The following is a 27,511-nucleotide window of genomic DNA, read 5'->3' on the forward strand; positions in this document are numbered from 1 at the left end:
GTGATAGTGGGAAGGAAAAACTCCCTCTTAACAGGAAAAAACCTTTAGCAGAACCAAGCCCATGAAGGGGCTGCCATCTGCCACGACTGGTTGGGGTGATCAGAGACACTCCTCATCCCTATGTGTTAGCCCTTTGACAGATTGGCAACCTTTCCAGGGTGTACCTGGAAAGGTTGCCAAAGGTTGCAACTGGGATTAAGCCCCAGCAACGCTGGACTGGATAAGAAGAAGAAGATGGTCGAATACATTATGGAATAATATATTGATATATTAATTGTTGTTGTTAAAAGTTTTAACAATGAACATTTGTGTAAACTTTAAGTCAATTTAGTCACAAAAATCAGTCATTCAATTTTTTCCATAACACCAATAAACACTACTATACTAATTATGTATTTAATAAAACAATTCGCAAAATAAAAGGAAATGTTTAATTACGAAGGATAAAACAGATAAATGTGTAACCTTTATTTTATGTGGCACTCTAGTTTAGTGTAGTGTTTGTTTGTTTTTTATTTAACGTCATTTTCATACTTTTTCATACTTTTTTGTTGTTGTTTTGCTTTTGTTTGTTTGTTTGTTTGTTTGTTTGTTTGTTTGTTTGTTTGTTTGTTTGTTTGTTTGTTTTACATTGTCCATTGCAGCCCTGTTCGTAAGTTACACAAGGTGTTTTACGAATTCTATCCAATCAGCTGGCACAGGTAGTGATAGACAGAGCCCTGAGCAAGTCATTCAGCTGTTCTGGTGATAGAGCAGTCTGACCGCCAATCAAGCGCACTAGTCTAAGTAAGGGGCGGGGTTTATGCATTGTAGCGGAAGAGAATGCGGCGGTCCTTCCTTTTCTAGCCGACTTGGCTGAAGTCTACCCAGGGCTACACTGACGGACTTTATTGAAGTTTCTGCCGCGGTGCCCCCCAAGTCCTGACATGGCCCCCAGCACGCAGCTAAAGGAGGCGATAGCCGATGTGCAGGACGGCATTCGTGCCATCCTGCTTGGACCTCCTGGAGCCGGGAAAGGGACTCAGGTGAGAGCAGAGATATCCAGACGTGCTAATAAGCTAGCATTAGCTGTTAGCGGCTAGCCTGAAATATCAGTAGTGTATTGTAGGCGCATGGTCGGTGCTAATGCTAGCCTGCCAGGCTTCAGAGACAGCTGCCATTAAATAATGTGTCAATCTCTTTATCTCTAGGTATATGTTCTAATCTTCTATGTAATAATGACATTTACTCTCATAACGACCTCATTAATGTCTGAGTTTCTGAGAAATTTCAATGCATTATCTGCTTTTAGCTTCACAGTGAAGTGCATACTGAAACCTCTACAAACCAAACTTGTTATAGCTAGTTTAATGTATGTCTTTTTTTTTTTATTTTGGTGGCGTTTCGAAATAAAAGTTTAATACTGGACTCCTTCCTAAAGCAGTTTATACGTTTGTTATTATATATTGAGTATACTATGCTGTTCACAGGCTACAGAAGCATAAAATTGTTTTAAGTTCACAACTGAACCAAAAACTTTTTATATGAGATATGAAGCAGCTGAAAAAGTACAAACCCATATTTATAAAAAGCTGCAGATTCAGTTTAATACTTTGTTATTAAAATTAGTTTTCCTATTGTTTTTCTTTAAAAACCTGGAGCATCTGTGGTTTATTTTAAATAACGTTGTGTTGTTGTTGACGGGTGAATTGTTCACAATAATGCTGAAAACAGTTCTCGATGTTTACATGTGAATATTTGCTTTTTATTGTATTTATTGTTGTAAAATTGTGGTAAAAAAAAAAATCCTTTAGTGTCATATTCCTTAATTAAAGATCAATAAAAACATTTACCAGGTAAGACAGTGGCCTTTTATATAACTGTAAACTGTATCGTTCAGAATAGTACTCCATTTCTCATTTTTTTCAGATTTTAATAAGTAATCTTTACATATAAATACATCAGTTGTAAATTAAAAACAATAGCCAGCATTCAGTACCTGAGAAACTTCCCAGGGAGCCTGCAACCGGAGCTGCAGCAGTGATACATAAATACTAGAGTGTGGAGAAAACTCAGATGGAAGTCTGAGAAGACCAGTTGAATATCAGTGGGTTTCCTTAGAATTATATTGTGCAAAACTGGAATTTCTTCAGCATTTCATTGGCATGTAAGACTCCAGTGTCGCAGTTACATAACTCTGAAGAATTTCTGTTGCAGCTGTGTAAAGCACTGAAACCCAGATGTCTGTGTCAGTGTGACCTTCGTCGTTGTGTCCTGCAGTTCACTGTGCAGTCCTCTGATCAGGCACATGGACGTGTCTGATAGCACAGACACGTGCTGTCAGAATAGATCCATGTGTTTGCTCTCATTTGTTTAGTGTTGTCATTTGTGTTGAGTGCTTTGTTTTCCCAAAAGCACTCTGTTGCAAACCCCATTTTAGTATCACCGATATTGGAGTGATCAAGTGTTTTAAATAAAGCTTCAGCGTCAATTTTATTTCTATAACGCGTTTCGTTACATGTACACTCGGTGTGCTTACCAAAAGAGATTAAAGGGTCGCAGTGCATTAAGGCAATAAAAAAAACAACGACACAGAGTTAAAATACACAAAGCGTTACGTGTAGGTGTGTGAAAATAAAAAGGAAAATGATTAATTATGTTGTGCACAAGCAGGAATGATAGTTGTTGGTTCTGGCTCATTTAAAAATGTGTATTTTTTTTCTTTTCTTCAGGATATATCAAGATTCCCTAAATTATAAATTTTTACTGAATGAATAATCAATAGTATGAATTGGTCAGTGGTGAAAATAATTGTTAACTGGAGATGTTATTGAAGTATTGGACATTGCTGGCGTCCATGCAGCATGTGCTCCTCTGCAGTTGAGGCCTTGTCTAAATTAATAAGCACACCTTTGTTGGTTAAGGAACTTCACTCTCTTATGATTTTAATGAGCTTATATAAATTATAACCTTTGACTTCATTAGTTGCAACATATAAAGAGAATGTCTTCTAATCTTTAATCCTCAGATGAGTTGTGAAAGTGAAAGCTACGCTGTCTAGAAGGTCGAGAGCTACACAGATCAGTCTGTGGTGCTGAAAACTTTCTTTTCAGAGCCTTAAGCTCAGAAACCTACATCATGGTTTTATTTGTCAGTGGTGCAGGAAGTGTTTGTTCATCAGTGTTTAGGTCAACAGCCAAATATTTCCTTCAGTTGGTGTTTGGTAGTGATGAATAATGGTTCCATATTAAAAAACACTTTCTCTCCCCTGCAGGCCCCTCGGCTAGCAGAGAAATACTGCGTTTGCCACCTGGCGACTGGAGACATGCTGAGGGCCATGGTGGCTTCAGGCTCCGAGCTCGGCAAGAGGCTGAAGGAGACGATGGATTCTGGCAAACTGGTAACTGCTCTTCTATTCATGATCTCTCTATAAACTTTTCTTCCTGTCCCTTTGTCTCCTCTGAGGTTTTTATTGACTTTGCAGCTCGTCATCCCGAGTCTTTGATGACATCTCATGTTTTCCTTGTATTACAATTACTTCCTTCCTTACCTTCCTTCATGTTAAATCTCAGCCATATAAGGGCAGAAGTGATGAGCTGTGTGAAACTGACTGTTTATTTTTATGTTTTACAGTTCTGTTCTAACTGTTGTGCTGGTCTGTCACATTGTATGCCAACATTTTATCAGTCCTTCATGCACATTCAGAACACACATTTCTGCAGTGATGGTTCCAATAAAGTTTATTACAACCACATGACTGTATCAACAATAATGCTAAAACAAAACTGAGAGGCATGAAAAGAAAGAAAAAAACAATACTCTGCTGACCTGAGTTGTGTGAGGAACTGTTTACATATCAGAGGCACAAATTAAATACTCTGCTGACCCCCAAGATTTTTTTGTTTTGAATGGGGAAATGATGTTGGGATGAGAATCTTGTTGATTTTTAAAGCCATTTTATTCTGTATCATAATTGTTTTGATTCTGTGGCCACTTAAGTCTCTTTTATGTCAAAATTCACTTCTGTAACATTTGTAGGCGTCTGTGTGTTTTCCTCTATATTTGTGTTTATGTCCAGCAATGCATGTTTGTGCAGCTGCTGCAGAGCTCTTTGTCCCCATCCGTTTCATCTCCCAGCATGTAACCGAGGTTCCTGGTGTAATTTGCTCAGAGCCTTTTCCGATTGTGATTTTCTGCCATCTGTGTTTGACTCTCACTGTTTGGTGCTGTTTGCTCTTATTTGTGCACTCCAATATCCATTTCCTGTTGTTGTATAGAAAGATTTTGTATTGACATGAAATAAATGTATAAAATCAGTATCTTTAGCTGAGGCCAAAATATTGTTGCTTGATAAAAAGGAGTTTTTGTGTCCCTGCAGGTCAGTGATGAGATGGTCGTGGAGCTCATAGAGAAGAACCTTGAGTCGCCGGCCTGCAGGAACGGATTCCTGTTGGATGGATTCCCCCGAACAGTCAAACAAGCAGAGATGGTGAGGACTTAATTTATTAGTGTTTTGGTGCGTTTTTAATGTTGATTTAATAATTCATGAACAACGAGTTTGCTTTACTTTAAATACAGATTGGCTAATGAAGAGATTAAACAAACTAGTTTTAATGTTGATTCATGAGAAGTGAGAATGCTAGTAGGTTTCTTTTTCAGCTCGATCTTTTCCCCAGTTTCACTGTGTGTGTGTGTGTGTGTGTGTGTGTGTGTGTGTGTGTGTGTGTGTGTGTGTGTGTGTGTGTGTGTGTGTGTGTGTGTGTGTGTGTGTGTGTGTGTGTGTGTGTGTGTGTGTGTGATCCTGTTTCTCTTTATTATTATTATTCTAGTTACTCCGTTCTTTGCTGGTTAACTACTCCCTCAGTTTTCATCTGATTTTCAATATTCAAACTGTTCTGCTCCTTCTGCTAATTTCTGCTATATCTTTTGGTGCTCTTAACTTTTATACTTTTGGAAATATTAAGCCATTTTTTGCCCAATTAAAATGAATGGACCACATTACAAGTGTGATCACCAGTTTAGCTCGCTGAGGTGAGCTGTGTTTTAGCTCAGTGAGATGAACAGCCCTTCTGAGAGCAGTAGGCCCGGGTTCAAATCCTGCTCATGGCAACATTTTTTTTTCAGTAGACCGTTCAGCTTCTTTAACTCTTTTCAGCAAAAATTTCAGCTTCTTCACCTCTTTTAGCACAAATTTCATCTTCTTCGCCTCTTTTCAGCAGACACTTCTGCTTCTTCTGCTGTTTTCAGCAGATTCCACTATATGGCATTCACACTGCATTTTCACAGGAAATGCAACTTTTTCTAGTGTCTACATTTCATTTTCTTTTTTCAGTTTCAACTTTCCAAACAAATTGATAACACACACAAACTCTAAAACTACTTTCGAAAATATATTAAACCTAGAACTCAGAATAACCAGGCTAAAATTAATGGATGCAAATAGTTCTAGGTGGCATAATTAATCTGTTTAAAAGGGTTTTGTGACCATTGTCCTCATCTACTTTTAAGTTTCTTCAAACTTCACGGAGAAAAACAAAGCTTTTATTAAAGTTTAATAACATACACCTGAAAACAGTAGTGTTATACAGAGGGTTGTCAAAAAAGTCAGTTTGTACTTTACAGCAGATTTTAGTTATGTTTGACTTCCTGTGTTTGTCTCTTCAAGCTGGACGACTTGTTGGACAAGAGAGACGAGAAGCTGGACTCTGTGATCGAGTTCTCCGTCGATGATTCTCTGCTGGTTCGCAGGATCTGTGGCAGGTGGGAGTCAGTATGACAGAAAATGATTTATTCAAGACCAGAGAAAGAGTGTGGTTTATTTCTCAGGCGGGTAGCAAGTGGACAATAAGGGCAAGTTGGTGCTTTTCCTTCGAGTGAGCAGCTCCTCATTCTGTCAGCGTGTTAAACCCACTCAGGTAGAGTAGATTGATTCATGTAGACGGGAGGGTCTGGGACAGTGAGATAATGTTAAGGAGAAATGGAGCGTGAAAGCACATGATTAGCAAAAAGTAGCTTGAAGGCGATTGAGCATCATGCAGCGAGAAGGTTTGCAGATTAAATTCTTGGAGAAGTCGACGTGTCCGTCCCTGATGGGACATGCTGAATACCAAAGCTGCTCAGTGCCTGGCTGATACTCTAAGGAGCTTGGAAAGAAAGCGTGTGTCAGTATCAGCTGCTGATAATGACTAATGCCTTTTTTCATACTTTGACCCATGTGATGAGCCACACGATCAATAGTGAATCAACAACTAGATTTTAAATGCTTTGTACTCTCCACCATTTGGTTTTAGAACTGAAGAAGCTTCTTGGATGAGACGTAAAACGTCCAAGAAGTAGAGTCGCCTTCTTTCCAAGCTCTTTAGACGTCAATGATCTGGTTACGGATTTTAACTCTAAAGGGACACGTGTGCAGAAAAAAACATGATACTCTAATATCTGAATAACGTTGATCTAATTCATGGCTCTCAAGCAGCCACAATAAAGATTTTCACTGTAAACACAGCTACTATTTACCAGGTGATGAGCCCACAGAGTAGTCTCTTGATTTTGTTGATCCCCTAACTGCTAATAAGCCTGTGTCTAAACAGAAACTTGGCAACTAGGTGATGAACACACAGCATTTTGCAGCTGAAGAGGCAGATATTTTAATCATAGGAAGAAGCTAACAAAAGAGTGGATTTTAATGCTTGCATTCGCTGAGTGGCCACATCATTCATAATGTAACTCCGCATCTGCTGAATGTGTAATAAGGCATCCATATTCAGTATATCTGCTCCAATAAGTGTCCACACAGGGCTTGGTTTAGCAACAGAATATCAGTAGAACAAATTATATTCATAGTGGTAACGTTTTATTTTAATGTTTTATCATTTTTGTTGTGAAGCACTTTGTGGTGATCATATTAAAGTGCTTTTATTTTTACTTTTTGTATTTCTGTAACTATAAATGAAAGTTTACTGAAGTAACATCTTTAATGTGGATTATGTAGTAATTTAGTAATCAGCCATGTACTCATGGGTTTGTCAGTTAGCTATATCCAGAATGCTAGTCTGCTGAAAGCTGCAATGCCTGATTGAGACATCTGCAGTGAACTTTGGTGGCGTGTCACCTATGTACAAAGCCAAAACCACAGGGGTTTGCGGTTACACATAACTCCTGTGGTTTTGCTGTTTAACTTGAATATAACTTGAATATAACCTGAACCTCAGTGAAGGTCACTGAGGTTCAAAGTAAACTGGAAATGCATCAGAGTAATGGAGTTTATTCTGGTACATTTCAGAACAATGCATCAGTTATTCTGAATTCTGATTCATCATTATTCATTCCTCATTCTATCACTATTACATTGCTATTACATTGCTATTACATACTGTTACAAGATTTGCATTCAGCTTGTTGAGAAAGTCACCACTGGTGAACTGAAACAAAAATTTGTTACTTTCTGGTCTGACCTAATGTTTGCGTAAGCTGTACATGTTGAAATGACAGAAAGTACTTGACAGTAAGTTATAATTGTTACTACTTGCTTTCTTTGGTGTGTTTCTTTCCCTTTTACTTTTGTTCTTATGCAGTGCATTAATACGTCTAATGATCTACAAAACAAGTCTCGGAACACTCAGTATGAGACTCTGAGCCCTGAATCGAAGCTGACCCACACTCTGAACACGCAGACGTCTCTTCACAAACATTCATCTGAACATTTGTCAAAATTTTCGAGAGTCTCTGTGTGGAATTATTCATTGGTGTTCCCCTTCTTCACTATACCCACTCCACATTATTCACACGTCACACTGAATAGAAAGCATATCTAGTTTACAGAGAGTCATCTTTCTCTCTGCGGGGGTCCTTTTTGAAGAGACTTGCGCCTTTTCAAGCCCAAGTAGGACAAGGGCATCATGTGGGATGGAAAAAAGGACAGTTAAGTAGTTAGTGAGTCACCGTGGTTGTCAAACCTCCTTCGCTCTTGCTCTGATTTCTTTAACGTCCTTGTCCCGTGCTCTGCTTCCGCTTACCATCTTCCCTGTTTCCCCAGACTAATTCATCAGCCGAGCGGCCGCTCCTACCATGAGGAGTTCAACCCCCCCAAAGAGCCCATGAAGGATGACGTAAGTACTTTCCACCCACTTAGAAACCATTTCTGGCTAAATTGCCACCCACCCAAAATGCCAGCCTGGAAACCACCAGAAAGATTTAGATCGGTGTTTTCATGCATTTAGGATTAATCAGTGCATTTTCTCAATTAAGTAGAGCCACTAATCTGCTCTTAAAGAGCAAAATGTATCACAAACGAGTGGAGCAAATAAATCAACTCGAACAAATGTTGATGTTATGCGAGGATAGCCAGAAAAAACACAAAATGCTGTTTTTAAATGATGATTTCATTTATTACCCCAAAAAAAGCTATCCAAACCTACCTGACCCTGTGTGCAAAAGTAAATGAACCCCCAAAACATGAATTAACTATGATAAACCAGACTTTTTGTGGAAAGCGGAGTTCAGTTTCAGCTTCCACACCCAGGCGTGATTATTGCCAGACTTGCTGAATCAAAAAATCACTTCAACCTCTCTGATAAAGCGAAGTAGGCTAAAAGATTGCATCATGATCACAAGCAACACATCTTGCCTAAAGATGTGTCTAAAGAAACAACCGAGAAACAAAGTCTGTGTCTGGAAAGTGTTACCAAACTATTTCTAAGGCTTTGGGAATCCAACAAACCACGGTGAGAGCCATTATGCGAAAGTGGAGTAAATTTGGAACAGCGGTGCACCAACATAGCTATTTAACAATAAGAAAGAGACTGGGCAAAAGTGGCATCCATGGGAGATGAACAAAAAGGCTCGTCTGATATTTAGCAAATATATCTTGATGATCCCCAAGACTTTAGAGAAAATATCCTGTGGCCTGATGAGACAAAAGTCAAACTTTGTAAAGTTTTGGAAGGTTTGAATCCCGTTACATGTGGAGTAAAATGAACATGGCATTTTATTTTTTTTTTAAAAACATACCAGCAGCCAAACATGATGTAGTGTGATGGTCTGCTTTGATGCTTCAGGCCCGGGATGACTTGTCTTAACTGATAGAACCATGAATTCTGCTCTCTATCAGAAAATCCTGTAATGTCAAGCCATCATTTTGTGCCCTGGGTTACTTGGGTTAAGTAGGAGGACTATGATCTGAAACACACCAGCAAGTCCTCCTCTTATTGGCTCAAAAATTTAAAAAAATGTTTTGCAGTGGCCTGGTCAAAGTCCAGACATAAACCTGATTGAGATGTTTTGGCAGGACCATAAACAGGCCGTTTATTCCCAAACTCTCCAATGTGGCAACAATAAGAGTGGGCCAATATCCTCCACAACGATGTGAAAGACTCATTGCGAGTTATCACAAACACTTAGATTAGGCCGCCTCCTTTGTTTAAACAGCCATCTACTAACTTTATTTTTTAAAAATGTTTTTAAAATAATGAAGTGCTACCAAGTTATTTCAGCCTGGCAGGTGGCAAAAGTTCATTTTATGATGGTTAAAAACACATTTCACGCACAAAAGACCTGAAGTTCATTTGCTGTTTTAATATGAGTTTGGAAAAAGGTCAGTGTGAAGCTTTCTAGAAACATGATGCTAGAAATTGTGATGATAACTAATAATAGAGTGGTTTAAACAAAGAATTGCATTTCTTTAAGTATATTAATAGTGTGAGTGGTGGTGTGCTTCAAAGTAGAGTTCAACCAGTGAGTGAGTAGGAGAAGTTGGGCGTTGACCATGTCTGGGTTTATCATACAGAGACTTTACTTGATTGGGCCGCTCGGGTAGCTTAACACCTCCCCAAGTCTCTTTGCTGACTTATATTTAGCTCATCTATGTTAAGGACTGATGAGCTTATAAAATGAGATATCTGTCATCCGCCTATGCTTCACAAGAATCAGTACTCCTACAGTATGTCTGTGAAGGTTCTCAGTCATCCAGGTCATCGTAGTCAAAGGAATTTGCAAAGAAAAGCGTCTGGACAACTTAAAGAAGTCCAGACGCTTTTCTTTGCAAATTCCTTTGACTACTCCTACAGTGTTTGTCAGAATTTAGTCAAACTTTGGAGATGATGACCAGTTAGCAGGTCTTCACCGATACCCAAAAGCTGAGTCGCTGCCTGCCAGCCCCTGTGTCCTTTCTTATGTTTTTCCACCGTTTACGTCTCCATTATGGTAGTCCTGGATATCAGTTGGCTGCTTTACAAAGAGTTTCTGATTCAACAGTCCAGCGTACTCAGATTCCACCTGGACTATAGCTGGGACTGTAATTGTTTGTCTGCTCTTGAGTAGACTGGAGGGCTTCTTTAATCAGAGTGTGCTGCAGGTGGAAAACAAGTTCAGGTGGCTGTAGGGCAGAACAAGGACTACCAAATCACAAACACTACCTGTGTTTATGTGTATGGAGGGTTTAAGGTTTGTGGTTCCATCCCTGTCTGCATGCCAAAGTGTCCTTGGGCAAGTTGTTCTCCAATGCATTCATTGGAGAATGAATGTGTCTGAATGTTAGATAAGAACCACTAATGTGTAGAAAAAAGTGTTTGCATAAATGAGGCATGATTCCTCTTTGAAATGTAGTATTCTATGTTCATTTTCACACATCCTGTTACTGCTAAAGTGACAGAGTCTCATTAGGAGTATCTGCTCTTCAAATAGACTCAAGTTGAAGTTCTTATTTTGTAATTTTTGTGGCAGTCTAACCGTGCTCCGTCTGCACGCATGCATGAAAAGGGGAAGCAATATGACTGGAAGTTATCATCTCATGTTTGTTTCTGCTCTTGAAGATGCGGATAAACAACTGAAGAGAAGAGTTTGTCTCCTGTTTTTCCATGAGTAAATTTCTGTGGATTAAGTAATGTGCAGCAGAGAGACTTAATTTTATGTATTCAGTTTCTCTTTTGGGTTTTATACTTGATATCCTAATGACTGTACAGTTTTATGATTTAGTGAAACTTGCAACAATTCAGTCTGTTTGTGCAGATGTTTAAGGTACTGTTGAACCTAATGTAGCAGAAACTAGCACCAAGCTGGTGTGTGTGTGTGCGCATGTGTTGTTTGAGCACACATTTTGCAACTGTTGTGATGTGGTAATCATGAAACATTACATGCAATGAATGTCAGGTGTGACTGGACCCACAAGTATTGTGTAACAAGAGTGTTTCAAATGTGGGACATGACTGCTGCTGCACCTTGGAGTTGTTTCGGCTTGTCGTTCACCTCCCAGCTTTTGTAATCAGGTGCTGACAGCAGGCACGAGTCTGAGTCTGCAAGCGGGTCTGTCTCTGCAAGTGTTTCTTGTCATACATCAGTGCCGGAGCACAGGGACTCACAGCCGGCACAGGGGGAGATTAATGTGATAGCTGAAAGGAGAGATTCTGCAGAAAAAAATCTGATCCTAAGTCGGTGCTTTGTTTCCTGTTTCTGCTATTTTTCTCTTTCTTCGTGGTTTTTTTTTTGTTTTGTTTTTGTTTCTTTTAATTGTTTGAGGAAAAACCGCTTTTGTTGTTATGGCAACATGTTTCAAAGCTGACTGTGTATGATCGTGTTGTTGTGTTGACATCCCAGTGCACAAAAGCAGTGTTTAATGGTCAGTGAATGACCGGGGCTTAATGCCAGTCCTACTGCACTATTTGTGTGTGTGTATGTGTGTGTTACTGTTAACTTCTAGTGTAATGCATTTAACTCTACATTGACACAAAAAAACAATTTGGATTGAGAACTCATTGGTGCTGTCTTTTATGGTTAATTGAAAGATGTTTGGTGAAACTGTATTTAGTATCAAAACAGAAACAACGAATCACATGGTTTTTTGATGAAATATTGTATCAAGCACAAATTGAGGAACCTTTTGCTTTGAAAACTGTCGAACATTAGCTGCTCAGTTTCCGATGCAACACGGGGTTAAACATTACACTGTTACAACATCTTTGAAAACGCGTTGCTTCAGTGTGCTTCAACATTTCATTTGTACAATTTACAGTTAAATACACGGATGTTTTATATTAACTCGGATATTTCTTTTTTAATTAAAGTCCAGTTACATTTTATTTGTATAGCACCAAATCACAACATTTGCATCAACACACTTTATGTTGGAAGGTAAAGACTGTACAATAACATAGAGACTTAAACAATTATATATCTCATAAAGTAAAATTGTATGCAGTCTGGATTAGTCATGTGATATTTATCTTTTTTAAGCAGTTCTTGCACAACTATTGTATTGTCGGGCATTTCTACTTTTAATGTGCTTTACTCTTTGTATGCAATATTTTAAAAAACAAAAAACAGAATAGAAACAAAGAAGAAGTCGTTGTGTATGCAAGAAAGAAGGCAGAAGAGATAAAGATCTGCAAACTCAGAAGAACACAGAGTTTCTGATTCATCTCATGTGTTTTCTTTTTTCTTTGCACTCAGGTGACGGGTGAACCGCTGATCCGCCGCAGCGACGACAATGAGAAGACCCTGCGCTCGCGCCTGGAAGCCTACCACCGGCAGACGTCCCCTCTGGTGCAGTACTACAGTGCCAGGGGTCTGCACACGGCCGTCGACGCTGCCCAGAGCCCAAACGTCGTCTTCGCCTCCATCGTAGCAGCGTTCTCCACCGCCACGGAAATGCCCGCTCGTGCCACAGCCTGTAAAGACCAAGTGTTCTTCATTTAAAGTTTTCCCTCTTTGCCGCATTGCCCTTCACCTGACTGTTTTCATGTTTTCGTTTTTTCTTTTTTCCCCCGCGTGGTGGAGATTATACAAGAGTCGATCGAGTGTCAGAGTGGCAACAAAATGTAACTTTGTGAAGTGTAAACGGGGAAGATGGAGACTCGGTGTGCCATCACGGCTCAAGAAATTCAGCATCATCAATGTTGCAGGAACAGAGCGGATGTAGAGTCGTTTTTGTTATTCTTCATCACAGAAGAAGCCAAAATAGAGCTCATCGATTAGCACCACACTGCTGCTGCTGACACCTTTCACCGTAGAGATGTGAGAAGGTTTTGACATTTAGGCAGAGCAGAACGCCGTGCACATTTTTATAGATGCTCCTCACCAGAGCGCATTTGAAAATATTGACATTTGTTGCATATTGTTTGCCTTTGCTGGACAGGTTTGCTCTTGTTTAATCAATGGCTTTGCCCTTTTTTCCTTCACCTTTTCGCCTAATATTAGATTAGAGCTTCTGTTTTTCCTAACCAGCTGTACTTGCTGCTCCTTCTTGTCCCTGAATGCATCTGAAGTGCAAGAAAAAGCAAGTCCGGAAGTGGAGTGTGTCACAATAGGAATTATATTCTGAAGTCAGAGGTCTGCAGACTGAACCTCTGCAGCAGGGGTAAAGTTGAGGCAGAGTAATGTTTGTGGCAACAGCCTCAGGTGTGTTCTGAAAACAGGAGGTGAGTTCTTGGCCACAGATTGGCCCCGTGGCCAATGACACACTCAAGTAGACAATTAAGGTACTTTAAAACCCCGTAGTGCCCGACTGCTGCAATTTGCATCAACACACATACTCACAACTCACTCAGATCTAAACACAGGTATGATTGAGTGTCTACTTTTATATTTAGTATTGCTTTAACTTCTCAAGGCCATCTGTGTCTCTGAGACTCACTGGTAATCAGATTTCCACTTAACTCTAATGGCAAAAGAATAAACGCTGCTTATAAGTTGAGCTTTACCTGACATAAGTTATTTAGCATCAATTTAATGCCGACATTTTCCAAAAATACAAAAATGAGTTTTGCAGTACAATTTATGTACCTATGTGTGAGTTTAAAGCTGTTTTCCCACATGTACTTCAGTCAGGTCAGTGTATTTTTCCACAGAGGGCCTTTTTCCAGAGGAAATGTTTTCTGACATGTTTGCAGTGCTGGAAATAGTTTTTGTGCATTTGGCAAAAAAGCCAGACTGGCCCCTCACTAACTGAGCCAGTCATAAATCTGCTCAATGATACACACAACTTAAAATGCTTTTAAGCAGAGTTAGCAGGTCAAGAATGGAATATCAGTATGCTCGCACATTAGTGGTATTGCTTTAAGTGCTTATAAAATAGTTTTCATTTTTTTTATCTTCACACTTTGACCACCTCAGTTTCCACCTCGATTAAGATCCTCAATGTATGATGCACTTCTGTTTTCTATGCAGATGACATCATGCTTTACCTAAGCCTGCATGCGGTGGGTGTGGTGCAGCACTCTCTGCAGCACGGTGGCAGAGAGAAAAGCTCAAAAGTATGATTGCACTTCATTAGAGGTGATATTGAAAGTACTTGTCACCACAAGTCTTTTTGCCTTTAAAGGCAAAAACATGAGCAGCCTATCAAAACGTTTAGCAGAAGTCTATCACACACGGAGAAATGCACAGTTTGTGTTTTGTATTTCATTTGAAATTGCTCCAGGTGTGTTATCCCAGCAGCCTGAGGCATGCATACCACTAACTAAATGATCAGTTATCTAATATATAAACGTGGTTACTGATTAGTAAGTATCTCTAAAACTCTAAGTGAGTCTTAGAGGTGTGTACATTCTTAAACTCTTGAGATGCTGAAACCATCATCTGATCTGCTGCTCAGAAATTGCTGTTGTCAGTTTTGGATCATTCGATGGTTGGAAGTCGGTTGGAAGTAATGATAAAAATACAGTTAATGTACTGGATTAATGAGCAGTACTCCTAAGAGTTGTAGTGATGCCCATCCCTCTTAAAGATAGTTGCATTCCTCCAGGCAAGGTCTAGAGAAATTGGTTACAGTAGCTGGAAAACAGCTTGACAGTGGATCCAAAAATACCGATCTATTGATATGTGGGAAATTGTACAACAAGACTCATTTGTGTTTCCTATTATAGTTTGCTACATCAGCAATGAGTCGAGCGCAAACTGGACACTTCCTTCCCCCAGTTTGTTTCCCAGAACACACTTCATCTTTAATACGCCGTAATACTTTAGATTTTTTTAATCAGTATGTACTTTACTGTGAAACAGGATGCTCACTTTTTGTTGTTGTTGCTGAAAGTGTGGCATGATGTCAGCTCAGCCTGTTAATACCAGTAATATTTTTACAGCATTTACAAAGTTTTGGTTCCAACATGTTGTTTCCTTGACGCTGATCCTCAAGACTCCTCATTTACCTGGAATTTTAACAATTCTAACCGCTTCCAAGAATCTGTCAGATAATTTCACATGTCTGAATCTGTGATGACTGATTTGCAACCGGATAACTGACATTTCAGTTTAGTCAGCATGTTTAGTGCCGATGGGTAATTAGAAAGGCTCTCTGGTGGTTAGTTCCTAAAATAACTTTGACCAAACTTTAAGATCTTTGAGCAGACATGAAGACTTTTAGCGGCTATGATTATGTTTTATGATAACACGAAGCTTCGCCACTCTCGAGGTGTAATTTTTCAGCCAAAGCAGGGATCTGTTCACACGAAACCTGCTATCTGTACAGCTACAGATAACTAAGACTTGCAGTGAAGTGTTTAGCAGCTAAAGAGGAAGATGGTTTCCTCTAGAGTTGGTCGTGACCAAAATATAGTTTAAAAAATGATTGAATATTCTTTGGCTGCAAAATGTGTAAAGAAGCAAGTGTTTTGTGACTGTCGCTGTATCGACTTAAAAGGGGACGTGTTCTGCTACTTTCCAGTTTCATATTTACCTTAAACTTGGCTCAGTTCATCCACTGTATGAACTGAGCCGGTTTATCTACTCCTGCTTTTTTATCAGCTCATAGTCAAGACTTGAGAATCAGTTTTGTGGGGCTTCTGCGTGCCTGAGAAGACTATATGAAACGCATCTCCTCTCAATGGCTTCAAACAGATCCAGGAGTACAAAGAAACATGTCTGAATTGGTGTAACTGGAGTTGTGTGAAGTCTGGAGACTTTTAAAGATATGAATATGTGGAGAAACATGGGTGCATTAGTTGAAACTTGGGCCATATTTAATGAGCTTGCTGTGTGTATTTGCAACAGTGTGTGCTGTATATATGTGACAGAAAATGAGGAAAAGACACTACTGTATGTCAGTGTTGTGTATAGTGATTCAGCTTGGGTCTGCTGCCCCTAAGTGGCACAAAATCACTTATTGCAGGGTTGATATACAATGCAATTCTACATTAAAGACTCATGAACTAAACACACAACAATCATAGTCGTATGAAAATGGCTTTTTGGTCTTTTTTCCCCTCTAAAGATGCTTGTTTATTATTTATTTATTTTACTTCAGAGGTCTGAAAAATGGAGATCAAAAGTTACATTTTTAACTGTGAACTTTACTTTTTTTTAAACTTGTTTCTGTGCTGTGCTTCAGGGTCTCTGAGCATCAGCACTGACATCACTTTGTGTGACGTCACAAGGATCAGACAGACGAGCTGAAGGACGATTGCAAAAACCTTAACAGTAGCTACTACAAGGAAATGTTTTAGGTTCAGTCTTTTTTGTTTCTGCAGCTCCCAAACGTGTCTTTTATATTTAACCTTTTTTTGTTGTTTGTTTTGATGGTGGCTGTTTCAGATCAAATGTTATCAGTTGTGATCTAAAAGCAAAACCAATAAAGGAAACAAAGAACGCCTTCATAAGTAGAGGCTTCCAAAGAATACTGTTTAATCTCGTTTCATCTTGTTTCTGTAGTTTCCACTCATTTTTATGTTTGCTGAACCAGTTTTAGCTGTAAAACGTTTTTTTAAATGTTCTTCTACAAACAACACAGCCTTTAGATTTTCCTGTTGTATCCTCTTTGTGCGTTCATCCTTCACTCCTCTGTTCCTCCTTGACCTTTTGAGCCGCCTCCTTCCTCTGTAGTCACCTGGTGTTCAGTAGAAGCTTCTTGCATGCAGACTGTGTTACCTTCCCCTTTCCCTTGAATGCTGATGCATTTTTAGTCTCTCCCGGCTGTTGTGATGAAAAACGATAACAGATGTTCGGCGCTCCCGGGAGGCAGATTTCAGACCGTTACTCAACACAATGAGACGATTTCATGCTAAATTTACCTTAATATTCCATGCTGTGTTTTGTGATGCCTCCAATGCCTTTTGTCACTCTTTGAAAGCTGTGAATGTACACATGCTATAGTTTAATCTGATTCAAAGCCTGGATGTTTTTGTCCACCTTAAATGCAATTTTTTATGGGCTTGTGAGATAGACAGGAGTACTTTTTTTTGTTTGTTTGTTTGTTTGTTTGTTTTTTTGACCGAGGAAGATTTGTTTTTGAAGTCATGCCTGGTTACTTTTTCTCTAGAAATTCACTCAAAACTTTTCTTTCCTTCTCCCCCTTGTCTTCCAGCTGGTTGAGTTCAGAGCTGCTCCATGCCCACCGAGGTGAAGGACTGGAGCTGGCAAACAGCTCAGGTGGGCAGAAAAACGGAGGGGAGGGTCAGGCAATAAGAGGGGACTCCTTAGACTGAATAAGTTAAGGTTGCTTTTGGGTTTTTGCTGCACATTTCTATTTCAAGTAGATCATGACAGGAATAAACAAAGCCATCTTGTTGTCACAATCCTCATGTTTTCCCTTCTAATAAATTTCCTGCTTTTCTACAATCATCAAATCTTGTGCATTTTGTTTTTCACTCGAGTCTCCAACTGTGAAATTCACTTGGCCTTTAATGTGAGAAATAAAATCATAAAATATCATGTATGAGTACCGTGACATTTCATGCACGTTTTCCATCGAATGTCCGCACGTTTGATGCTTGTGGTTTGACATTTCACAGCCTGAAGTGACACATAGAAAGGTTGGGGTTAAAGTCAGGGTATCAGTAATGGTGTGCAATGAGGAATGAAGTGACTTCATATTTAACAGTTCCAGATATCACAGACTCGTGTCTGAAGGATCTAAGACTTATATGAATGATGAGAAATACACTAAAGTGGAGATGTTTTCAATTTATCTCAGAAGTTCAGAAATTGGACACAACGTATAAAAATATACCTTAAAGGTATTTCAGTAAAACAACTGCAGGATGACAAAATGGCTCAATACAGTAAAAGGACCTCGGTTAAACAGAGGAAAAGCTTGTTTGTTTTTAAAGTGTCTCAATAATCACAAGTCAAAGTAAGTAAAATAATTTAAATACTGCATAAAATGACAAAATGGCTTATTTTTATTAAAAGAAATACAAGTCTGGTAAGGATCGGTGAGTTTGTGCGTAAAAGTGATTGACAGAAACAGTTATAATAAACCAAATACAATGAAACAAAGGCATAAATCACAACTTTCAGTTCAGAGCACAGCACAGTGGAACTTGGTGAGAGGAGCCAGAGTTTCCATTACCTTAGCCGCAAAGCTGTCAGGGGCACATCAAAGACGTCTCCTCATTAACTTGGATAAAAACTTACCATCCAAACTTTAATAGAGCTAAAGTACATGTGCAAAATCTGCTGCTTGGAAACATCTTGGAGCTTAAGAGTGATATATAACTGAATGTCATCTGCATAGCAGTGTTGGAAATTTGCTCAAAATGTGCTGAAGAGGAAACGATAAAGGTCCCAAAACAGGACACACACATTAGACGAGATGTGAAAGAGGACCTGAACTTGGCCAAACTTGGTTTTCTGTGGCTGTTTCTAATTTTTATTAATACTTTTTGATTTGATCTATAATTGATTAGACGATTGATTTTTAAGAGTGAGTGACAGAAATGTTAAAAGAAGCAGGGACTTGGATCAGAAACCACTGAAGCATTGATTATGGTGAGCACACAGAGGCCGACAGACTGAAAGACATTTTTTGACAAAGGTTCAAATACAATGTCAAGAGAGCACAAGGATGTTTTTATTGAATGAGTGAATTTTACCAAGTTTCTAAAACAACAGACACTAAAAGATGGTGAAGGAGAAATTATATTTTTCACATTACTGTTTTTGTTTGTTATTGAAAGAATGTAAGAACGTTTTCACAATCATCTTAAAAAAATGCAACAGCATGCGGGTCAGGTTAAAACTATCACTAACCGTGCTGAATAACCTTTCAGGTTTGCCTCTTACCTTTGAAATCCGGTTTGAAACATAGGCCACCCTCACATCTCTCACTAAAAAAACTTACAGATCTTTTAGATCAAGGACGTGAACGAGTCGATCTCCACAAGCGCTCAACAACAAGAATGCTTTAATCAGAGAAAACTGTCAATTATCCAAGAGAAAGATTATGAAACAGGAACTAGTCTTGTTTTAACTGGACTTCTAAAATGGAAAGATGATGATCATTAACCTCTTAAGCACCCACGCACCCAAAGATGGTTTTAAAAGGGAGGAGATCAGGAAACCAGTGGGGGCTTAAACAGGTTAAAAAGATTTGTTTAGGGATTGTAATCACTGTACGGTGTTGGGTTGCAGCCAGAAGAGTTTCTCTGAATCCCTGAACTCTACTTGAGGTGTTGAATGAGCACCGTCTTAACATGTTGATCCGCTGAGTCATTCTGGGTCATTGGATATTATTTCACTGTGGTTTTCTTAAGAATGAAAACATCCAGTGGCCTTTCGTGCCCTGTAGATGGGGGCTTTGTCACTGTGGAAAACATTGCCTAAGATGGAGATTGATGCCAGGATCATATCACTGCTGCACAATGTAAGCAGGAAACTGTTGAAGTTCAGTTTTCCATTTGTTTTTGTTGTGATAAAATATGTTTTTTCTAACACAGGAAGGAAATAACAAGTTTTTGAGTGTTTGTGTAAAATATAATGACGCTGCTGACACTACACTGTTCGCTTTGAGCTAGCATGGTGAAGCTTTTCCCAGAGATGGTTAACACAGCCCTATTTCTAAGGCAAATGTTAACTGAGGCCTGTGAGCTGCACTGCGTCTTACACCCAAAACATACCTCACTTGCTGGTCTATTTAAGTTGCACATGTTGTGATGTTTAGTCATCATATTTGTAAGGAGTGATGAGCTCAGAGCCTTGACACCAAACTCTTAATAGTAATCTGCAGCTGTCATCAGTCATTCCCAGTGAGTTGTCTGACTGAAACGTCAAAAAATAATGAACACATGAGTTAACAGGAATAAATATAACATGATCAAAGCTAAAATGTAATTAATTTTAAACTTAAAAGTTGAAGCAAATTGTTTCTGTTTACGTTTTAACCCTCAACCATGAGGTCTGTACAGCTTCGAACAAAGATTGAACTGGCTTTAAGAAGGAGACTTCATTGATGTGACAACACTTCAGTTTGTCAGCAGCAGTTAGTTATCAACATAAATGCACAGGTTTTCAGGTGTTTTCAGGTGTTATCAGCTATGCAGTCCTGTGAAAAACTAGCCTCTTCTTATTCTTCCATGAGAATTAGGAAGGTGAGTAGCAGCCAAGTGCTGCTAATCAAATGCAGGAAATGCAATCATCTGTGTGTTAACAAACCGTCGCAATCTTAGACGTGGCAGCAAGTTCACCCCAAAATGAAATGTTCAGAAAAACTACGACAAGCCTAAGAGTTGTATTTCAGACTCCACAGACATTTGGCGAAACCCAAACATGGAATAAACACCTCATGTCAATGCAGTGCAAATGCAGTGGTGGAAAGATGATTTAGCCGACTTTGCAGCTACAGGACCTGGTTACCTTGCAGTCATTGATTTGACCATGAACTTCTCCATATACCAAAGTTTTCTAGAGTCAAAAGTGCCAAATAAAGCTTTTCTGAAACTGGGTCATGCAACAGGACAACGGTCCCAAGCACAGCAGCAAATCTACGAAAGAAAGGCTCAAAAAGGAAATAGTCCAGACCTCAAACTGACTGAGATGCTGCGAGTCGACTGTATATAAACAAATGTCTGCAAGCCTCAGTGAACTGAAGCACTATTGTGAAGAAAAGTGGGCCAAAATTCATCCACAGTGACGTGAGACTGATAAAGTCATACAGTAAACAATCACTTGTATTTGCTGCTAAAGGTGCTTCTGCAAGCTATTGAATGATGAGGTGTTCTTAGTTTATCACAGGACTGCATAGAGTGCTGTGACCTGAGACATTTCTTTGAATGCAAAAGACTCTGGTGATAATGGAGCTGTTAGAACAAACAAACCAACAGACAAAGATGTCTTTCTGTTTTATCCAGGTGTTAAACTGAGTACATGTTTAGAGAAACACATTTGTCTCTATGTTTTGAAATCTTTAAATTGACTCAATAAACTAAATTCATTTGAATTTCAGACTAAATTTTAGTTTCAAACCTTGACATCAATGGAAGCCACTTGGTTTGTCTCCTTTCTACTATGAAATAATGTGTGTGAACTGTAATGAACATCCCTGTTGGGAAGAAATAGACTAAATAAGAATATCAAGTATCATCAGACAATGACAACCTCAGTTCAGTTTTATCCACTAATCCAATGAAGGAAATCGCCCAATAGGACTGTTACAGTTTATGAAACCTGCCTTTTTTTGCCTTTATCCTTTTTCTCCTGCAAATGAAGTCAAGTAAGTTGTTGAGTCTAGTCTTAAATATTTAATGTAACCTGTTATTTTGTCTGAGATTATTTCACTGGTGCAGTTTGAACATGTCTGGACAACTTGGAGGTTTAAAGACAGCACAGTGATGGTGTCAGTGTTCTGGAGGGTTTGTGTATATGTTACTGGTTTTCAGTAAAACTAGTGATAAGCAGCACAAAGCTGTCTTTTATTTTATCAGCCAGATAAAATAAAAAGAGTCTGGAAGTCTGCTTTATCGGTGATTAGCAGCAGATAAGGACATGTGAACTGTCTGAGTATAAAAATCACATGATCACTTTTACCAAATGTCATGCCCGCAGCTTACCTGTGGCTTAGTCTGAAGCAGCTGCTGCATCCTGCAGAAGTCACCTAACCGTCTCTAGAGGTCACTGTTTCTGAGATTTGCTTCTAACTCAAATGTGAAAGTGTGTTTTTTTTTTTCCTTTTGTATCGTTCTAGACTGAAAATATTCAGTTACTGATCCTTCGCATTTAGACTAAGCATCAAATAGGTTTAACTTGTGAATTACAAAAAAAGAAAAAGGTTTTCTTTTTGGTCTTTACTCAAATAAAGACTTTTTTTTGGAGACAGGAAAAGATGACACGCATCTGGCATGACTCATACTGAAAACCTTTCCTCCTTTAATTGTAGGAAAAGGAGAGTAACCAATAGGAACAAAGAGGTTCTTTTAGAAAAGCCGAGCACAGAGCAGTCACCCTGGATTATTGCAAAGCAGCACAGCACCGTGGTCTCAAAGCAGTGACGGTTAACCCCTCAACATACACTTTCTTGCGTTTTTATCCTGGTGTTATATGTTCAGGCCATTGCTTTGGTTGCTCTTTGTTGGATTTAGTATTTTTTTTTAATAAAACACAAACTTTTAACTTGTATGGTGTAACATCTAAATTGTATTTTAAAGGTCAAATTATTTTTGGATCTAAATGAATTTAAATCTTCTGAACTGTGAGGTTTAAATTCATTGTTTGTAACATTATTTTCTCCTCACAGATCCATTTGTGTTTATATTATATATACTTGCTCTGTAGTTTCTCTTGTAAGGTAACGCATGTAATGTGGGATTGCAACATTCTGTATATACATCTATTGTGTCCTTCAAACAAAGCATGTCATAGTTATTTCCTGTTATCAGATTGCTTGTTTATGATATATGTTTGTATAAGATGTATAAGACACGACATTCCAATCATGGTTCCTACGTGAGGAAGTGTGGCTGGAATTCAAGGCTGTGTTTACGCATTCGGACATTCATTAATCGGTGAAACGGTTTCTCACTGTTAGTGTTTTGTTCTAAAATGAAAGTGGAATCATTTCAGGGTCCAGGGAAATATTTTCCTTCATCATCATTTCCTTCATCATGTCTCTACCTCTCGCTCCGTCTGTTATTTTAGAAAGACTAACGTGTTTCTTTATCTGAGCTGACTCGATGAAAGCATCCTCCTATTCTGTTCGCATTTTAAATGGTCCCTGTGTGCTCACTATAATGAATCCTTCCCTGGTCTCTGATCAGGTCCCTGGTAATTTTAAGGATTCAGTCATTCAGCCCCTTTTTAAAAACTCCAGGCTCGACCCGTCTCTTCGTGGCAGTTATAGATCCATCTCAAAGTTATTCCTAAAAACCGTTAATAATTTATCCTTTTCAGGCAGGCGTTGCGCTCATTCCACTGTATCACTTTGTCTTGGAGTCTCCAGCAACATCTTGATTGTACTGTTTCTGTTATATCTGCTGGCTTTTGAGTGATAAGAAACATATACATTTTGAGAACATATAAAGACCTTTCTTATCACTACTATGCAGATGGCATCTACGTTATATATCTCCCTTAAGCCACAGTGTGTTTCTAGACTTAAAGGTTGGCTGGCTGCCACTTTTCTCCACCTCAGCGAAGCTCATGGAAACTCCAGTTCTCCTTACCACTAAATTACTTTACTAAAAGTTCTATCGGGAAGCTTGGGGTAAGTTTAGACTCAGGCTTCACTTTGGATGCTTGTGTTAAATCTCTGGCTTGGTGATGTTTTTATGACTTATAGAGATATCATCGTGTCACGCCTTTATTTCATCACATCTGGGTTATTGATTCATTTTTCATGTCTTAGCAAAGCTTCCTTGAGACATATTTTTTCAGAATGCCGCAGTGAGACTTCTCACTAAGTCTTCTACTAAAGGTCACCGATGCTCCCCATTAACTACAGAATCCACTTTAAGATTTCGGATTTGGCTTTCAGAGCCCTGCATGAAAGAGAACTACTGTACAACATTTAAAATTTACATCCATGCATCCCCAGCAGAGGTCATGTGACCAGGGCCTGCTGGCACAAGACTGAGAACTGGGAGGCTGAGCTTTTATAGCAAACTCTGAAACTCTGAAACTTTCTCCCTCTGACCCTGAAATCTGTGGACTCCATGATCTCTTTCTAAAAAAGCGCCTAAAGTCTTTTTACACCTACTTTTGGGTAAATTTTTATTTTGTGTTGTGAAGCACTTTGTGGTATTTATCTTCAAAGGTGCTGTAAATATGTCTTATCTGAAACATTTTGGCACAAGAAACCTTTGTTCTCGGAGGGATTTCTGCTTTTTTATTCACTGGTGTGTTTAATAGAAATGAGTTCACCATGGTTTGGGATTTGGATCTAATGTATTACCGACGGATAACTTAATAGATAAACATGGTGCTGCTGTGTTAGAGGCGGTGATCTAAGAAGCAGTTAAAGCGGATCTATCCTTTTTATTTATTTTTTCTTGCACATTTACAGTATAGCCCTTGCGCCACGGGGAGGGGTTTCCACATTGACGGTGACGTGACGTCACCGGCCAGGGCTTTCCTCCATTACGTCAGGGGGCGGTGGGGCGGCAACCAGAGAGCGCGAGGCGACGCGGAGCGAGCTGCGGAGATTAGAGTTTTTGCGCTGCGCTCCCGGGGCGCAGGAAAATCAGTGCGCCGTCACCTGCCAGGAGACCTCCCGCCGAGCCCGAGAAGAGAGACAGAGGCTGGCACGGTAACGGAGGACGGTTTACACCCAGACTGTAGATCAGCGAGCCAACCACAGGAGCACCGAAGCGGCCGCCGCATCGCTCCCCAGCCTCTCCTGTGGAAGAAATCCGGTCCTGAGCAGGGTGAGTGTCCGGTGATGAACCCTCTGCTGCATGAGCAGCTTAACAGACATGTCACGGATTTAAATGTGTCTCTTTCTATTTGAATGTATGAGATAAATAAAACAAAACTGGCCGTAGAGGAGTAGATCTGTTTGCCACTAAAATAACTGTTTTCTGAATGGTCATTCAAAAAGCCTGATAGTCACAGGTGAGCTCAAAGCAAACCATCCACGTTTTTATTAGAGAGCGGAAAAATCTCAGTCATGTAGGATGTTTAAATGAAGCGAGGACAAGCCCAGCTGCTGCAGTGTAACCCTAAACTATAGAAGCAGAATGTACAAGTCATCCTGAGAGTTAAAATGCTGCCCTGGCTTTGCCTTTAAAACACATTCCTGTCTGTTCTGCCACTCCCCGGTCACTCTGCTCTAAGGACACTGTGTATTTTCCATAAAAGATGGGAAAAAATACATTAAACATGACTGTGAAAAGGAAGCTGGCAGCAGAAGCCTTACATGATAATAAAACGCAGTGTAAGAGGAGGTGTTACAGAAGCTTAGAGGTCCTCAAACACTCCTCACAGGAATATGAATATTTATGTTTTGGGGGCTTTTACTTCTGTTTCGGGCCAGATTTTCTGAACCGCCGGGGTGTGGTGACCATCACCAGCACCCCTGTGTAGTGTTTTCTGAAACGCTCAAACTAAAAGCAGCACAACCAAATACAAGCGAGCCAGCACGAACCGGTTGCCTTTGCAGATGTTATGAATCAGATAAGGAGTTGAAATGAGTTGCAAATAATGACTTGGCTCAGTTATGATGTTGGGATGAGATCTTAGGCTTAATGAGGCGTTCGCGTTTGTGTCACGTTACCATATAGTTATTTGACATCCTTGTAAATAGTGTTTAAAGGCTTAAAGAAAAACTCTTTAACTGCCATACTGGTTTTGGTGAATGACACATCAAATAGTAGATTTGCTTAGATTAACAGATTGTGATGGTGTTTCTTTTTCTCTTCAAGTCACCCCTTAAATAACCAATACTAATATTTATCTTTTTATGGCTGGAGTACAGGTGAGTCAGCATGATGAGTTTGTTTTGAGTCTTTGAATGTGGCATAGACGTGACACAGTCAGTAAATCTGTCTGGCTGGTTTTGGTAAAGTAGGCCTGTTATCAGTGTTGCCCAGGCCTTTTACTAAACAGGACCTATTTCCAGCACATTGTTTTTATTCTCAGTGTGTATGATTCGCATGTCAAAATGATTTTCACGTAATACGCAGCCTTTGTGCTTCACCTCAATCCATCATCTGCCTTTAAGACAACTTTCTTGTGATTGTCTAGCCCTCATAAACAGAAGGTTTTACCAGCAGGTGGGTGGAGCTGCTGGGACGATAAACTGAGCATTTAGAGCAGTTTGCAGCCTGAGCTTTTGGCTCACAGGGATCAGTTGTACTCTTTTCATGTATGTTATGCAACAGAATATTTATAACACACAATAAGGAAAAGCATAAAGACAGTCTGCTTTTTTTAATAGTCAATTATTACCTCTCCCAGAGCGTGATGATACCTTTGAATGGTCTGTGCGGTTTTGTTTTAAGGTCACATTTTGAATACCTTTCCCCGTCCTAGAAAAAGATAATAAATCCAGGATTTTATTAATCCTTATGTTATATCTGATGAATTTTATCAGTTAACCAAAAAAGGGCCAAATATCCGTTAATATCATTTAATAACAGGTTTATTACCAGTGAACCTGTAAAATAAATAGCAGGAGAAAATGACAAAAAAATGCATGTTTGACATAGTTTGAGGCCACTGGAGTGCACTGGAAAATTTATTTTTTCTTCTGTAAAACGGTTTAAAGTCAGTCTAATTGTTTTTAAAATTTCAAAGATCTGTATTGACCTCGAGAAGCACATTCTCTCTCTCTGTTCTCTCTGTGTTTGCGTGGGCTTTCTCCAGGATCTCACACGTAGAGTCCATCAAAAAAAAAAAAAAAAAGTACATGGGTAGTGTAGCCGAGTGCTGTTTTTAACTGTGGTTGTGGATTAGTGGAACTGGGCTGTTATAATTTTATTTAATGGACTGGACCAATGTGCCAAATGTAATCTATGTTTAATAGGATCAGTAGAATGGAGTAGAATCCAAAGTACCTGATTAGTGCAGCACTAAAAACACAGAGATGTAAAATAGTACTTTGAACACATCTGTTTAAGAAACTGTGTTTAAATTTTAATCTCAAATGTCTCAGTCTTCAGCTTGTTAGCTTTAAATGTTTTGTTTACCAAATCTATTTGCATACTGAGCTGCCTGGAAGCAACTCCAGAGATGTTTTACGGGACAGGCGCAGCTGTAAAAAAATCAGTTATAGAACATTATTAAAACATTTAACAGTCTTAAAATTTTCACTGAAAAAGCAATAGGTGAGAAATATGGTGTCGTCTGAACCAAACTGCATTTAGAACAGCATATTTTACAAAAGAAGTGAGGTTAAAAAGTGTTACAAGTGACTATATTTGGAGTACGTGGTAGAGGATTACCTCATCCACGGGAGTTTCAAGTTTCAGGTTACAGACAATAGCTGGGAATTACACACTCAGATGGACTGTGTGTGCGTGTGTGTGCGTGCTGTTGTTTCCTCTCTGAAACCTGAATCCACTCATTCAGTTTACTACTACTGCCGCTCGCCCCGTCCTTCGCTGTGCGTGCCTCAGTTTGTGTGGTATGAGGTGTATAGGAGCTCAGAGGTTTGCTCTCAGTCACTGCAGCGGCTCTCGGCCTGACATTAAACATTCAACAACTCAGCAGTATGGCTCCTGAACGCTCCTCTAATTATAGAAGCTCCCAGCCTGATTCTCTCTACCTCCACCTTCCACTGCATCGCTCTGGACTCTCAGTGTACTTTATGTGTGTGCGTGTGTGTGGGAGAGGTGTTAATGAGAGTCAGTGGGAGAGAGAGAAAACTCAAACTCTCCATTTGTGTACCCATCTGCCTCCCCTG

At 39.4% G+C, this 27,511-nt stretch overlaps 2 protein-coding genes across 2 annotated transcripts in view; both read left to right on the forward strand.

The window, feature by feature from the left end:
- Positions 1 to 829: 829 nt before the first annotated feature.
- Positions 830 to 17,525, forward strand: LOC116331942 (adenylate kinase 2, mitochondrial). Its single transcript, XM_039605273.1, has 7 exons — positions 830 to 1,025; positions 3,254 to 3,379; positions 4,358 to 4,468; positions 5,645 to 5,739; positions 8,012 to 8,084; positions 12,418 to 12,637; positions 17,264 to 17,525. Exons 1-7 carry the CDS (start codon positions 927 to 929, stop codon positions 17,269 to 17,271), a joined length of 732 nt encoding a protein of 243 aa, XP_039461207.1. The 5' UTR covers positions 830 to 926; the 3' UTR covers positions 17,272 to 17,525.
- Positions 17,526 to 24,280: 6,755 nt separating this feature from the next.
- Positions 24,281 to 27,511, forward strand: part of rnf19b (ring finger protein 19B) — a 40,196-nt gene continuing 36,965 nt past the window's right edge. Inside the window, exon 1 of the mRNA XM_031754761.2 lies at positions 24,281 to 24,533. The gene's annotated coding sequence lies outside the window, so the exon portion shown is untranslated. The remainder of the gene's footprint in view (positions 24,534 to 27,511) is intronic.

Source organism: Oreochromis aureus, linkage group 22 (assembly GCF_013358895.1).
Source record: "Oreochromis aureus strain Israel breed Guangdong linkage group 22, ZZ_aureus, whole genome shotgun sequence".
Classification (NCBI taxonomy): Eukaryota; Metazoa; Chordata; class Actinopteri; order Cichliformes; family Cichlidae; genus Oreochromis; species Oreochromis aureus.